This window comes from Urocitellus parryii, chromosome 14 (assembly GCF_045843805.1).
Source record: "Urocitellus parryii isolate mUroPar1 chromosome 14, mUroPar1.hap1, whole genome shotgun sequence".
Classification (NCBI taxonomy): Eukaryota; Metazoa; Chordata; class Mammalia; order Rodentia; family Sciuridae; genus Urocitellus; species Urocitellus parryii.
In genome coordinates this window covers 66,031,588-66,044,973 of record NC_135544.1, presented here as the reverse complement: position 1 = coordinate 66,044,973, position 13,386 = coordinate 66,031,588, and the positions used below count along the sequence as shown (strand labels likewise).

General features: G+C 59.4%; 1 protein-coding gene across 2 annotated transcripts in view; it reads left to right on the top strand.

Moving 5' to 3' along the window:
• Positions 1–9,234, top strand: part of Arhgef10 (Rho guanine nucleotide exchange factor 10) — a 43,889-nt gene extending 34,655 nt beyond the window's left edge. For both annotated transcript variants that reach the window (XM_077792547.1, XM_077792546.1), the window contains exons 15-16: positions 5,731–5,853; positions 7,531–9,234. In XM_077792547.1, the coding sequence (XP_077648673.1) occupies positions 5,731–5,853; positions 7,531–8,048 (641 nt within the window). In that variant the 3' untranslated portion in view covers positions 8,049–9,234. The remainder of the gene's footprint in view (positions 1–5,730; positions 5,854–7,530) is intronic.
• The last annotated feature ends 4,152 nt before the right edge of the window (positions 9,235–13,386 follow it).

Below are 13,386 nucleotides of genomic sequence, written 5' to 3'. Positions count from 1 at the left end.
AGCTCCTGAGCCCCTGGCCAGGGGCCTGTGGACGCTGTGGGGACTTGAGGGTCGTTCTCCCTGTGTAGGCTCACAGCCCCTGGTGTGCATGTTCTCCCTGTGCACAGGCATGTAGCTGCTGGTGTGAGCACATGTGCTCTGCGAGTGTGTACTCTTGTGTGTGAGCTTGTGGCCTGGGTGAGGTTTATGTGCGTGAGCATGTAACTAGCACACGTGAGCATGTGCCCTGTGGTATGAGTGTGCAGCAGTTGTGAGCGAGTGGGAAGCTGGTGTGGGCGAGGGGCCCGTCTGCAGCGTGTGCAGCCTGTGTGGACGGGTAAGCGTGAAAGGACTGCAGGGCTCCAGGACAGGATCGCGGGCTGTCGTGGCCACGAGTGGCCCTGCTGTTGACCTGGTCACTGAGGGCTCAGGGGGGAGGCAGCGCTTGCAAAGGGGTTTGGAGACTGTCTGCAGCAGTGTAGAAAGGCAGCAGGAGGAACGGAGGGCGTCTCCTTCCAGGCTGCCTGCCCTGGACAGTGTGAGGGAGGACGGGAGCAAGAACGGGAGTGGGGAGTGGCGGGATGGAAACTGGGCAGTGGGTACTGGAGTTGGTTCCACCTTGGGAAAGCACAGCTGCTGCTGAGGACCAGAGCCCCCCTCCGTCAGTGGCTGGTGACCGGCCTCCTGTGCTCGGTGGTGTTTCTGTGGCTTGGTTCCTCGCCCACGGAGAGCAAGTCGAAGCGGTCAGACCCTCTTGGGCCAGATGGCTGGCAGTGTCACTGCTCTGTGCGTGTGCCTGGGGTGGGGGCGGAGGCTCGGTGGGCCTGGTGGGAGGGCTGGGCATGTTGGGGGGCGTTCCTGGGGTGGAGTGCTGCTGGGGCCAGGGAGGGGCCTGGGGAGCTTCTTGGCTGCTGCCCGCTGCTGTAATGGACATGCAGAAGGCCCCAGGCTAATGAGGACAGGGCTCTGGCTCTGAAGGTCTGGTCACAGTGCGTGCACGTCAGGTCCTGGGGAGAGCCCAGGCCTCGCTCCTGGATGTGTGCACACAGGCAGAAGGGAAGTGGGCTCTAGAGTCTGACCCCACCCAGGACCCCCACTGGTGCCCAGGGCCCCGTCCCCTCCTGGCCTCACCTCCTGAGGCATCACCTCATCGTAGGCACTGGGCAGTGGACACGTCATGACCGCAGCGGTGGCCATTTATGATGCCCTGTAAGAGATCAGTAATAGAGATTCGAGGCACAGAGGGTGTCCTTCCACAGGAGGGATGGGGACGGGGCAGGGCGTGGGGCAGTGGAGGCCTGGGGACTGCGGGGGTGAAGGCGTGGGGTGCCGTGGTGACGCTTCTTTCCTTGGGGCCAGCTGTGCGAATCGTCTTCAGGATGTGTAGAGGATACTTTTAGTGAGAAGAGCGAAGACCTGTGTAACATAACGTGCGTGTTTAGAGAAGTGGAGTGGCTTACCCCTGGCCAGAGGCCTGTGGACGCTGTGGGGACTTGAAGATCGCTCTTTCAAGCACAGGCCGGGGGACAGGTGTTGGCCGGTGGACCTGTTACTGTCGGGAGGAGACAGTGGGATCTTCCACTGCCCCCACACCCACTCCTCTGGCTGCCCTGCCCAGGGCGCCTGGAGATGGGGCGTGGTGATAAAGGGCCTCCCCGGCAAGCAGCCGCTGCGGCCGTGGCTCCAGAAGCCTGAGAAAGAGCCACAGAAATGCCTGTGGCACAGCAGGCTGGGCCTGCTCTGCCTTGTGTCTGTCCATCTCTCTGCTGATACAGTCAGAAAGAAACTGAGGAAGGGATGGCCCCGGCCAGTGTGGGCGGCGTGCACACTGTATGGGACGTCTGTGTGCCTGGCATCCCAGAATCAAGTCATGCCCGCCCAGGTGCCCTCTCCTCTAGCCCTCCCCTGTGCCCACGAGGCCTTGTGGGCTCTGGTTTGGTGTCCTGAGGGGCAGGTCGCCTTCCAGCTCTGGGCTCCACGCTGCCTGTCCCCTGGGAAGGTGGGCAGTCTAGGGCAGGCTCGGCAGCACTGCAAAGGCAGAGTCCTCTGTTGTGCCTCTGAAGCCGGCTCCGGTGGTGTCCTCGGGTGCAGCGTGGGATTGTCCCCCCCTGTCTTGTAGGGTCCCCCCTGCCGGGTCTGTGAGCATGACTGTGTTGACGTTTAAGTGCTTGGTGTCTGGACTCCAGGAAGAATCACCTACACCCGCCCGAGGGTGAGGCGAAAGTGCCTTTCTGGGCTGTCGTAGGGACGTAAAATTCAAGATGGCAGGCAGATGAAGACAGGCCCACAAAGGACAGAATTTGAAGGAAAAAAGGAAGAGCCACATCCTCGCCCAGTCTGTCCTTCCTTGAGATGGCAGCAGGCTCCGACCGCGGAGCCTGGGGCTCCGGGCCCTGTGAGCGGGTCTTTGCCTTCTGTGTGGGTCATTTGTGGAACCAGTTAGCCAGGCTGCTTCCGTGGCACCCCCACCACACACACACCACGTGGTGCCGTCCAAGAGCGAGAGGACACAGTTTAGGACTGAGATGTGCATTTGTGGGGCTGCTCACAGGGTGAAGAATGGGCAGCTGTGGACTTGAGGGCACTGTGCCTGCTCCAGGCCTTAGCCTGCCAGGGTCCTTTGCACCAGGCACAGATGTTTCCTGCATGGTGCAGCCTACACAAAGCAGGACGTGTGGGTCATATGTAGCCCTTCTGTGTCCCTGCCGAGCAGATGTAGCCCGCAGAAGTGATATGACCTAATAAAAGCACCAAAATTTCCATTTAAAATAAGCCACCGAGCATGTTGAAGGACATTGAGCAGCTTAACCTGGGCGCCAGGTGATGGGTGTGCCAAGGGACATGCAGAGCAGCTGGGTTTCCTCCTAGCGACTTGGCAGTGCCCGGGGCAGCAGTGGTGTCATGCCTGGCCCTGGGCCCCTTGGAGAGCGAATAAGCAGCCGTCCCGGGGACTGGTCTCTTACCTGCTTCCTCAGTGGTTCCAAACCAGTTAGGAAAGAGAACCCAGGTTTTACCTGCTTCCACCCGGTCACTAACCTGAGCTCCGGCCGTGCTCTGCGGAGCCTCGGGCCCACTGCTGCTGGTCACCTCCTGCCCTGGAGGCTGCGTGGGCCTGTGTGTTTATTCAGGAGACACACTTCTGAATCAAGGGCTCCTTGGCAGAGGCCAGGAGAGCTCCCAGGTGACTGGTGCCGGAGCTGAGGACTCGGGAAACTCAGTCGACAGAGGGGCGGAGCCGGAGGACACCCGGCCAGCAGGAGCAGGGGGCTCCCCCTCCTGGTTGATGTGCTTTTTGACAACATTACAAGCCCTTGTTGGAAATCTGACTGTTCAGAGGGCACTTTTGAAAGCCCATGAGTTGTCTCTGAAGTTGTTTGTAAAGATATTTCAGATGTTTCTTCAGAGCCCTAAGCCAGGGGCTGGGGCTCAGGGCAGAGCGCTCGCCCTGGGTTCGATCCTCAGCACCACAAAAAAATAAGTAAAGTAAAGGAATTGTGTCCATCTACAACTAAAAAAATAAATATTTTTTAAAAAGCCCTAAGCCAACACTTCAAATTTATAATTCACTGTGGAGGAAAATTAATTCAGACATTCCTCTGTAGAAAAATTAAAAGATTGTTTCCCAAACCAAAATATGTTTGAATGTCAGATTAAAACGACCGTAAAACAGTTATTATATTCATTTGCATAGTTTCTAATTGGGTCTGGGCCCTCTCAAAGTCCAGGCCCCGGGACAGGCAGGTGGGGCACCACGGGGATGGAGTAGACTATTCCTGAGCACACCCTCCCCCTCGTCCTGGCCGCAGGGAGTGCAGCCTCACCCCCCGGGGGGCAGTGAACTTGGAGGCCTCCCATTCCCACGGGTGGTGAGCAGCTTCTGCGTCCTGCACTCAGGTTGTGGAGAACGCTGTCTGGAAACCCAAACAGAAGTACCGGGCAGCGAGTCGGTCCCAAGGGCACCTCTGCCACCAGCCCGGGGAGCGGCCCCAGAGTCTCACTGGACTCCTGAGCACGTCTGTCCCTGTCTCCTCAGATGACGGCACCTAGTGCTCAGAACACTCACCACGGCTCAGACTGAGGCTCCAGGAAGATCTTCCTGCTCCTCCACTCTCCCGCTGAGCCTGGCTCGAGGACGGAGGGGCAGCGGGGGTGTGGCCTCTGCCGAGCGTCCACCCCAGCCGCCTCAGCGCCTGTCCCAGGAGCTTCGTCCTTTCAGATGCACTTGACAGTGCCGTGCATCTTGACATATTGCACGTACATGGCGTAAGCCGTACTCCCGTCGGATCCCATTCTGTGGTGCACGTGGGGTGGAGTCCCCTGGTCACATTTCATATATGAAGGAGGGGGACGTCTGATGCATTCTGCTGCCTCTCCTGCTCCCACCCCCTCCCTTCCTTCGTTCCCCTTTGTCTAATCCAATGAACTTCTATTCCCTCTCCCCCCTTGTTTTGGGTTAGCATCCGTATATCAGAGAACATTCAACCTTGGTTTTTTTGGAATTGGCTTATTTCACTTAGCATGACAGTCTCCAGTTATATCCATTTGCTGGCAAATGCCATAATTTCTTCTTTATGGCTTAATGATACTCCATTTTGTATAGATGCCACATTTTCTTTATCCACTCATCTGTTAAGGACACCTAGGTTGGTTCCACAACTTGGCTATTCTGAGTTGAGCTGCTATAAACGTTGATGTGGCTGTGTCCCTGTAGGGTGCTGGTATCAAATCCTTTGTCTATATACCATGGAGTGGATAACTGGGTCAAGTGGTGGTTCATTCCAGGTGTTGTGAGGAATCTTCTCGGGAGCTTTGAGAAGGAAACCACCTTGCTCACACAGGGCAAGCCCAGGTCAACCACAGCTGCGCCGTGTCCCCGCCCCAGCCCTCAGCGGCCAGAACTCCAGGGTTCCTGGGATCATGAGTGCTTTAGCTTTTTAACAAACATGAGTCTGTTTCAGATAAAACCGAGTGCATGGGTTTTGAGTCTGTTTCTTTATTTTTCCTGTTGCCTAAACATTTCATGGAGTGACTTCTGCCAGTCTGCCTTGGCCCTGGAGCTGGAACCGGTCAGTGCAGAGCTGCTGAAGACAGCTCGGGTCTACAGAAGACGGGTCCATCCCCTGGACGCTGGCTTGGCCCGGGGGCGTGGGACCTGCCTACCTCTCAGTGGTGCAGAGCTGGCAGGGTTGGGGCAGCTCTGGCGTTGCCCTGGAGAGGAGAGGCGCGTGGGAGGCCCGCCCTCCACTGCCCTGTCTGGCCTGGTCAGAGCCCTGGCTGCGCAGAACCAGGGGCTTCAGGGGCCTCTCTGACTGCCCGGCCTGCCTCTGTCCTGACACCATGTCTGTGAGGCTCTCTCAGGCAGCGTCCTGTCTGTGGTGTGCCAGAGTGTGCCCTTGTGGTTAGCGGGCGGCTCTTCACGTGTGTGTCGGGGACACGTGTGGCTGCACTTCCTTGAAGCAGATGGTCTCAGCGGACGCCCAGGGGCAGCAGGGAGGAGCCGGTGCCTCAGTGCCCTGGTTCCAGCTGCAGGTCCAGGAGCCTCCCCCGGGTGCCTTCTCACCTGGGTCGGGGCACACACAGGTGTGAGCTCTGCTGTGGCTCATCCTGCCACCAGGCTGGGTGTCGGCTTGGGAGACTGGCCCCCGGTCCAGGGTGTTTCCAGGCAGCACACAGCTCCCCGCTGCCCTGCTCCGGCATCGCCGCGTGAGCCAACTGCAGGACACAAAAGCCGCTTCCCTCTCTGTGGCCCAGGGCACCAGCGGCTCTCTGTGACCAGCCTCCTCGTCTGCCACGGCTTGCTGATGGTCGGCACCAGCCTGGGTGTGGTTGTGGCCCTGCCGGTCCCTCGGCTGCAGGGGATCCCCAAGGTGACCGGTGAGTGGACGCCTCCACACATCTGCCCCTCCCAGGAGAGACTCCGCGGTGGAAGTGCCGGTTGGTCTGGTTTTCCCTCCTGGGTGGAGTGAAACACGTGCCCTGGTTCCAGCTCAGGCCCAGGAGCCTCCCGTGTGCCTTCTCACCTGGCGGGGGGGGGCGCACAGGTGTGAGCTCGCTGTGGCAGCAGACGGGGCCTGGTAGGTCTGGCTCCTCCTGGAAGCCGTTTCACACCCACCTGTTGATCTCTGCGGCTGGGCTGGGCGCGGTGGCCCTGGAGGAGCTCCCTGGGCTTCTCTGCTCCTCAGCTGGGCCCCTTCAGTGCGGCCCTCCAGGGAAGCAGCTCGGTACTGTGGCTCTTGGGACCTAACGCCGAGTCCAGAACCAGCCTCCAATCCAGGAGCAAGGTGTGGGCAGAGACCCCCGCCCAGCATCTCGTTCTCAGTAGCAGGACACAGAGAACCTGAACGTCCAGGGCAGGGCAGGACAGTGCTCAGAAAGTGGCTGAGCTGGCAGGGGAGGCTGGGAGACGTGGTGAGTGTCCTCACGTCCATGCATCCTGCAGTCAGCCTGGGGGGCTGGTTAACGGACGAGGATCTGCAGGACGCTCAGCGATGGGCTTCCCTGCCTGTCCCTCCGGAGGCCCTGGGCCACAGCCCCGCCCGGGCCTGGTCTAGCAGGGGGCCTCTGCCCGCCTGTCCTGCTGCTGTGCCGCCTGTCCTGCTCCCCCAGGCACCACTCTGCCACAGCGGTGGCACCACAGCGGTGGCTCTGGGCCCTCCCTGTGGGTGAGCACCACTGCCCGCTGCAGACCAGCTCCCGCCCGCCACGGCAGACTTCACTCTGCCACTCCACTTGCCAAGTGCTGGAGTCTCGCAGTGGTGGTGGTGGCGGGTTTTACCACTCCACCCACCTCGGCCAGAGTAGGAACCCTTTGAAGCTGGGGCCTGTCCGCCTGGACTCGCTTGGTGAGGAGGGCCCAGTCTGCAGCCCGGCCCGCCTGGGTGGGGTAGTGCTCAGGAGGCCCCAGGGGTCTCTGATAGCAGTGATGCTTTAAAATCTGAACCTCACTCCTGGAAACTGAGAAGTCCTGATTTTAATTAAAATCATAGAATTGATTTTTCCTAAGGCCCAGAAACTTTCTGCAATGAAACAGGACAGTGTGGGGCTGGTGTGGCTCAGTGTAGAGCGCTTGCCTAGCAGGGAAGGCCTGGTCCATCCTCAGCACCACTTAGACCCAAATAAATAAATAGAAAGGTTAAATTCTTAAAACGAAACATTGACAGAAGCTGCTGAGAATATAGTCACTTAGTTTCTAAAACTGACACAGTTTAGTCTTGAACTTAAAAACTCAAGATTCAGGGCTGGTGTTTGCCTTTGATGTAAATTTGAAGGATATGGAAAATAAATCCAAAGACCTTAAAAATAAGTCAAGATTTGGGAAAGTTAGAACAAATGAGAAGGTATTTAATAGGGAAAACGGGAAACAGACTGTTTATGTAAAAGCCTGGTCCCGAGTTCTCTTGGATGGACCTGCACGGGTCCTCCTTGCAGCCCTCGCCCAGGTCAGTGCTCGGAGGCTGCGGCTGGGTGGAGAGAGGCCCTGGGTGGGCGGGGCTCGGTCCCCCCTGCTGTCAGCTCTCTGACTGGCCAGCCGTTGACCTGCTCCCTTTTCAGGAAGAGGCATGGTCTCCTACCACGCTCACCACGGCCCTGTCAAGTTCATCGTCATGGCCACAGCCTTACACAAGAAGGACCAGGACCAAGCCAGGGACAGCCCACCTCCTGGCCTCGAGCCCCAGGAAGAAGACCAGAGGGACATGCTCCCCACGGAGGGCACTGGTGCCAGTCCAAGCCCAGGCGACCTGGACACAGCCACCTGGTTGGCAGACTCCTGGGGACCAGTGAATCACAAGGGTGACCTGTCCTCCTCATCTGGGTCTCTGAGCTTATCCCAGGGCTCCAGCTCACTCGAGCACAGGTCTGAGGACAGCAGCACCTGTGACCTCCTGAAGGACCCCATGGCCCCGCCGAGAAGCAGGGCCCGTCGGCCCAGGAAGGCCAAGGCCAGCTCGGTGCTGGTGGTGTGTGGGGGCCAGGGCCACCGGCGGGTGTGCCGGAAAGCCCGGCAGCAGCCCCCGGAGGAGATGGTGTCCTCTGTGATGGTCTGGCAGATCCCACTGCTGAGCGCGTAGGTGGATGCAGCCTCTGGAAGGGTGTGGCCCTGGGCCACCTCTGAGCAGGTGCAGGCCTCTGTGGCTGAGGCCACCCTCACCCCGGCAGAGCCGGCTGACGTGTGTTTGGGGAAGAACCTGCAGTGCACCCGCGGCTCCCGCCTGCCCTCGGAGAGTGTGAGCCTCTGCCTCCGTGTGCAGGGCACAGGGCCTGGTCCTCCCGGGCTGGCCGTCGGCGTCCTGCGTGCCCCCGCACCTTCTCCTGTAGTGGATTCCTGGGGACATGTAGCTGTTCAGTAATGTGGGGCTTACTGATAGTAGCTCTCAGAATAACTCTGCTTGGCTCAGATTCCCTACCCTTATTTATATATTCTACATTTGCAAGTTCCAGGGCGGAATTTATAACAGTTTTTAAAAGCCAGGTAACACACACTAGTCCAGTCAGAATGGTTTACCTTTGGAAGGGACCTGGGCTTTCCTAAGGGGTCTGATGCTTGTACCATATATTTTAACAAAGCATTATTTTTTATATTGCATTTTCTATTAAAAATTAACAGTTAAAGCCAATGTATGATCTATGGTGTTTGACAGATAATCTGCTTTGAACCAAAATGTTCAGTGCCTGTCAACATTTAGACTCGGCATCAATGCCAAATCCTTCTTCCCTTGTCATATCAAATACTTTCTGGACATCCTCATCAGACGTGTGGGTTTCAGTACTGAACTGAGTACAGGAGAGAGCTCTGAGTTTCTGGTCCCAGGCATTTCTTGCCCCATAGACCTGGAGTGCTGTGCACGTTTGAAGTCTCATCCTGAGGACTCACGGTGTTCATCAGCACAGGTGTGCTGCTGGCCTGGAAGCACCAGGAGGAATGCCCCCACTCTGCCATGGAAATGTCCCTGCAGGACACTGCTGCTGGCCTGGGAGCAGCCCAGGGGAGAGCCCCACTCTGCCCTGGGTTGGCCCTCTGTAGCTGCGAGCCCATGCTGCCTGCGGGGGTGCACGGCCACTGCTGAGCTCCGTTTGTTCTTCCTGTGTTTCTGTACCAGGTGCTAGTACCTGGTGAAGTGGGGTCAAAACAGTAAGAAAAAAGCCTATTGCAGGCATCCCCCAGAAACATTTCTTGGCACTTTACAGATGACTAAAAATGCTAATTTTATGACTTAGCCAAATATTTTCTGATTGCATATACACTTCCAAGCTTTCTTAAACTATTAGCTGCTATCTTCTTTCATAAATAAAGTCTTCTTATTAAAAAAGAAATTCGGCATTACAAGTCGCCTTTCTCCCCCTGCCAGAGACCACTCCCCTCACCACTCTGATGGTGCCTGATGTCAAAATTAGGTTGTAAGGGCAGGGCCAGAAGGGCGATCCCCCGCACAAACACAAAAGGGTAACCACACCCAGGAAGGGAGGAGTGGTCTGGCCAGTCCTCGAGCACGGACATCACCACTGGCCAGCCGGGAGACTTTGTGTAAACCCCAGACACTGACTGAGTGTGGGAGGAACTGCTCTGGACCACAGGGGACCCTGCAAGAGACTCAGGCCCTCACCACTCTCTTGGTGCGGATGTCCACCAGGTGAACGTGTGGCCAGGCCAGGGGGAACCCCATGGTGCGGTCTGGGCCCAGAATGAGGCTGCGCAGCAGCTCACCTCTCTGCAGCCCCCAGGAACCAGGGGAGAGGGTGGATGGCACTGGGTTCTGAGGCAGACCAGGAGGATGGCAGGGGACTCCCTGAGACGGACCAGGAGGGAGAGGGTGATGGCAAGGTTCTTCAGGATACTGGTGGCTGTGTGGTTTCCTGGGACGGCTTCCTGGGTCCTGCAGAGCAGGGTGGCCCGAGTGTGTGACTCAGAGCAGAGCCCTTCCACATCTTACTAAAGGAGAGGGCAATCGGGAGTGTCAGACGGAACTTGCCAAGTAGCACAGAACTCGGTGACCGTGCTCCTTAGGGGGCTCAGAAGACCTCCCTTCTCTGGGCCAGAACACCTTGATGATACTCCATGGTGGTTCTCGGCTCCACAGAGTGGAGCCCAGGTGGCCTTGCACACAGTGGGCGTGAGAGACGGCAGGAGGACCACCTGTTATCCAACGACGCATTCGGTGGAGAAGTCTGGTCTTCTTTTTCCTGGAGTTGAATCAGATGGGCAACCAAATAACTTCTCCATTTGAAGACAGCAGCAGTACCCCTGAGTGTCCGTGCCCCCCTGATGATTCAGAGGTTGAAATCCTGTTCCCAAGTACGACATCCAGAGACGAGGCCCGCGGGCACAGTCAGGTTGTGAGGGCAGAGCCAGAAGGGCCATCCCCGCTGAGTCAGGAAGGAGCCTCAGAGAACTCCCTCACCACGGGGACTCTGCTGGCAGAGCTGCCCCTAGGAAGAGGCCTTCCCTGGACTTCCCTGCTGCCCCTTGACCTTGGACTTTCAGCCTCCAGAGCTGAGGAAATGAATCTCTGCTGCTGTGTGGCACTTGGTTATAGCCACCCTGGGACACGGCCAGCTCCAGCCGTCCCAGGCCCCGCCCCTGACAATCACCGCTTGGAGCTCTTGACCTGAAGGCGAGATCAGTTCCGCCTGAGCGAGGACCACTTGGGAGAGCCGGTGTGTGTGGCTGCAGTCCCTAGTCCTCGGAGCTGGGCAGGCTGCAGCGGGGAGGGAAACCGAGGAGTGGCAGGCTACAGCTCGGGCTGGCTGAGCTGGGAGGGTGCATCAGAGTCCCCAGGCCCTTCTCCTAATGTGTCAGTGGGACTTAGCAGCTGGCAGAAGCCACATTCTGCCCCCTGGCCTGTGTAGTCGTGTCCCTGAGCACTGCCCCTCCCACAGTGGCACATCCACCCTGCCCTCCTGGACAGCTGGCAGAGGTCAGAGCCACCGTGGAAGACAGGATGGCCAGCCCTTGTCCCCACGCATTCCTGTGCGATTCATGGGGCTGACACAGCTAGCCCAGGCACCGTGGGAGGTGTGGGTAGGACCCTGTCACAGCATCAAGCCCAGGGTCTGCGGGGGCAGGATGCCACCGAACAGTGTGCCTCAGCACCACCTGCAGGCGAGGGGAGTCTGCCTTTACACCCCCAAACTCCGTGTTGTCTCGCCTCAGCTGTGAAGCCTGCTCCCTGGTATAGTCCACAACGACACTGCCCACAGAGGCCCACTGGCCACTGTGTCGATGGCGTCCTGCTGCCTGGAGACCTGCCATCCAGGTCCCCTGGGAAGGTGCACATGGGACAGAGGTGGGATGCAGGCCCCTCCCCCGGGAGCCCTGGCCCCTGAGGCTTTCAGGGGCTCTGACCCCAGGCCTTCTGGGTGCACTCACAAGGCTAGGTGGTGCCACAGGCTGGTCCCACCAGGCTGCTGACGACAGGCCTCTTGGGATTTCGGATGGAGCACAACTGCACGTCGGGTCCCCCAGCCCCCGGGGAGCCTCTTGAGCTATCTGCAGAGTTCTGCGGGGCAGGTGCCTCACCTAGGGCCTGGGGACAGGGCAGATCAGACGCACTGGGCCATCTGCGGCAGATTCGGTGGAGAGAGAAAACTGGCTGCCGGGTGGGCCCTATCGAGCCCTGACCGCTAGAGTCTGAGCGGGACTGAGTTCTGCAGCAGGAGTTACCACCTGTGGGAACAGCAGCACCTGGGCTCCTGGCCACCAAACAGCGTCCCGGCTCAGGCTGCCGAAACATCACTCTGGAACCCGCCACTCACCTCTCAGAGCCCTGCAGGCCACTGGTCCAAGGTGAGGGTCCCAGCATACTGTTCTGGCTGGCAGGGGCCTGGCTCCTCACTGCCACGGACAGAGGAAGCACGCTGTCCGGTGTCTCCCCTCATCCAGGTGACCCCTCATCACCTCCCACGTGGGGTCAGGGCTTTGCCTACCAATCTGGGGGAGACGCCAGCCGCCATCTCTAGCAGACACTGTCCTCTGTGAATCAATTGTGAGTGGACCTCATACCCAGGGAGCTGTGGCCAGGTGGGCAGTGAGCAACCCACTGCCAGAGGGCACTGGCCCGAGCCGCAGCCCAAGAGCAGACCCAGGAGCAGAGCAGGTGCAAGAGCAGAGCCCCACACACCCATCTCACTGCCACTGCCCTCCAGAACTGGTCGGTGTGCAGGCCCCGGACAGCCCAGGCCGCGGGCCAGCTGGGAATGGACGGGACCACAGGACTGACAGTTCACTGGCCTGTGCAAGGAGGCCCTGAGGAAGCCCCCAAGGGAGTCCTCCTGGGGAGCCCTCAGTCCACGCTCAGCCCTGCACCTCCTCAGGAGGAAGCTAGCCAGAGCCAGTGGCCAGGAGCTGGGGTGCCCCAGGCAGCCGGCCCAGGGAGCCAGCAGGGCACCTGCTGGAGGCCAGGAACAGCAGCAGCTGGGGGCGCGTCTCAGGGTTGGACGCTGCACCTGATGCGCCATCAGTGGGTGACAAAGTCTGGTGAACCCCGTCCTGGGGACCAAGGGGCCAGTGCAGGCACAGCCCGCCCACCCTCCCTGTCTCTCCCCCAACCACCTATCATGGCTGCACCCTCAGGTCCTGCTGGGATTTCCAAAGACAGAAATGTCCCCCGGGGACAGAGTCAGAGTTCCACCCAGAGTAGTGGGACCTTTGACCTTTTGGTGGTGGGCAGCAAAGGAGAGAGTTCCTGAATTGCTGGGTGATGGACACTGGTCCCCATGGGAGGCCAGGACCCTCATACAGGAAGGGGCAGGAGGAAACAAGAGGGCTTGCTGGACCGTGTCCTGGGACTCCATGGCCATCAGTAAACGCCAATAATGTGCCGCCGCCACCTCAGCCTCAGGCCTCAGCCTCCTCGAGTGTACGGCCTCTCCTGCAGCCAACGTGCTGGCCGAGGGGCCGCTGCGATGGGGTGAGGAACTCGGGCAGGCCGGGGACTGGTCGCCCTCCCTACAGGCTGTAGGAGGCTGCAGCGACCCCAGGGGGCCGAGGACCGTCCCAGAAACGCGCACAGCCAATCCCACGGTAGGTGTTGCCCCAGGTGCCCGGGAGGGGCCAGCTGCAGGACGGGTTTCCTGGAATCAGGGAGTGTGTCTGTTGAGGGTCAGCTGCTGCAGGGGGCGAAAGCCCGTCCAGTACTGGTGTCCCAGTGGTGTGCTGTTGAGAGCTGGGCACGTGCCACTCTGGACTTGCCTGCCCCCAACTCAGGCTCTTAGCATCTGCTCCAGGGAGCCCCAAGGCCTGAGCCCTCTCCTGGGTAAGGAGCAGGACCAACCCACTGAGGTGGCCCAGGAGGGACCCAACTTCGGGCCCAGGGCAGCCGATGGTCAAGGGGACTTGACCAGGAGTGACAGAGTAGAGGAGGGGGCAGACGTGGGCAGTGCCTCCCTCCACAGCCCGGTCCACAGGACAGG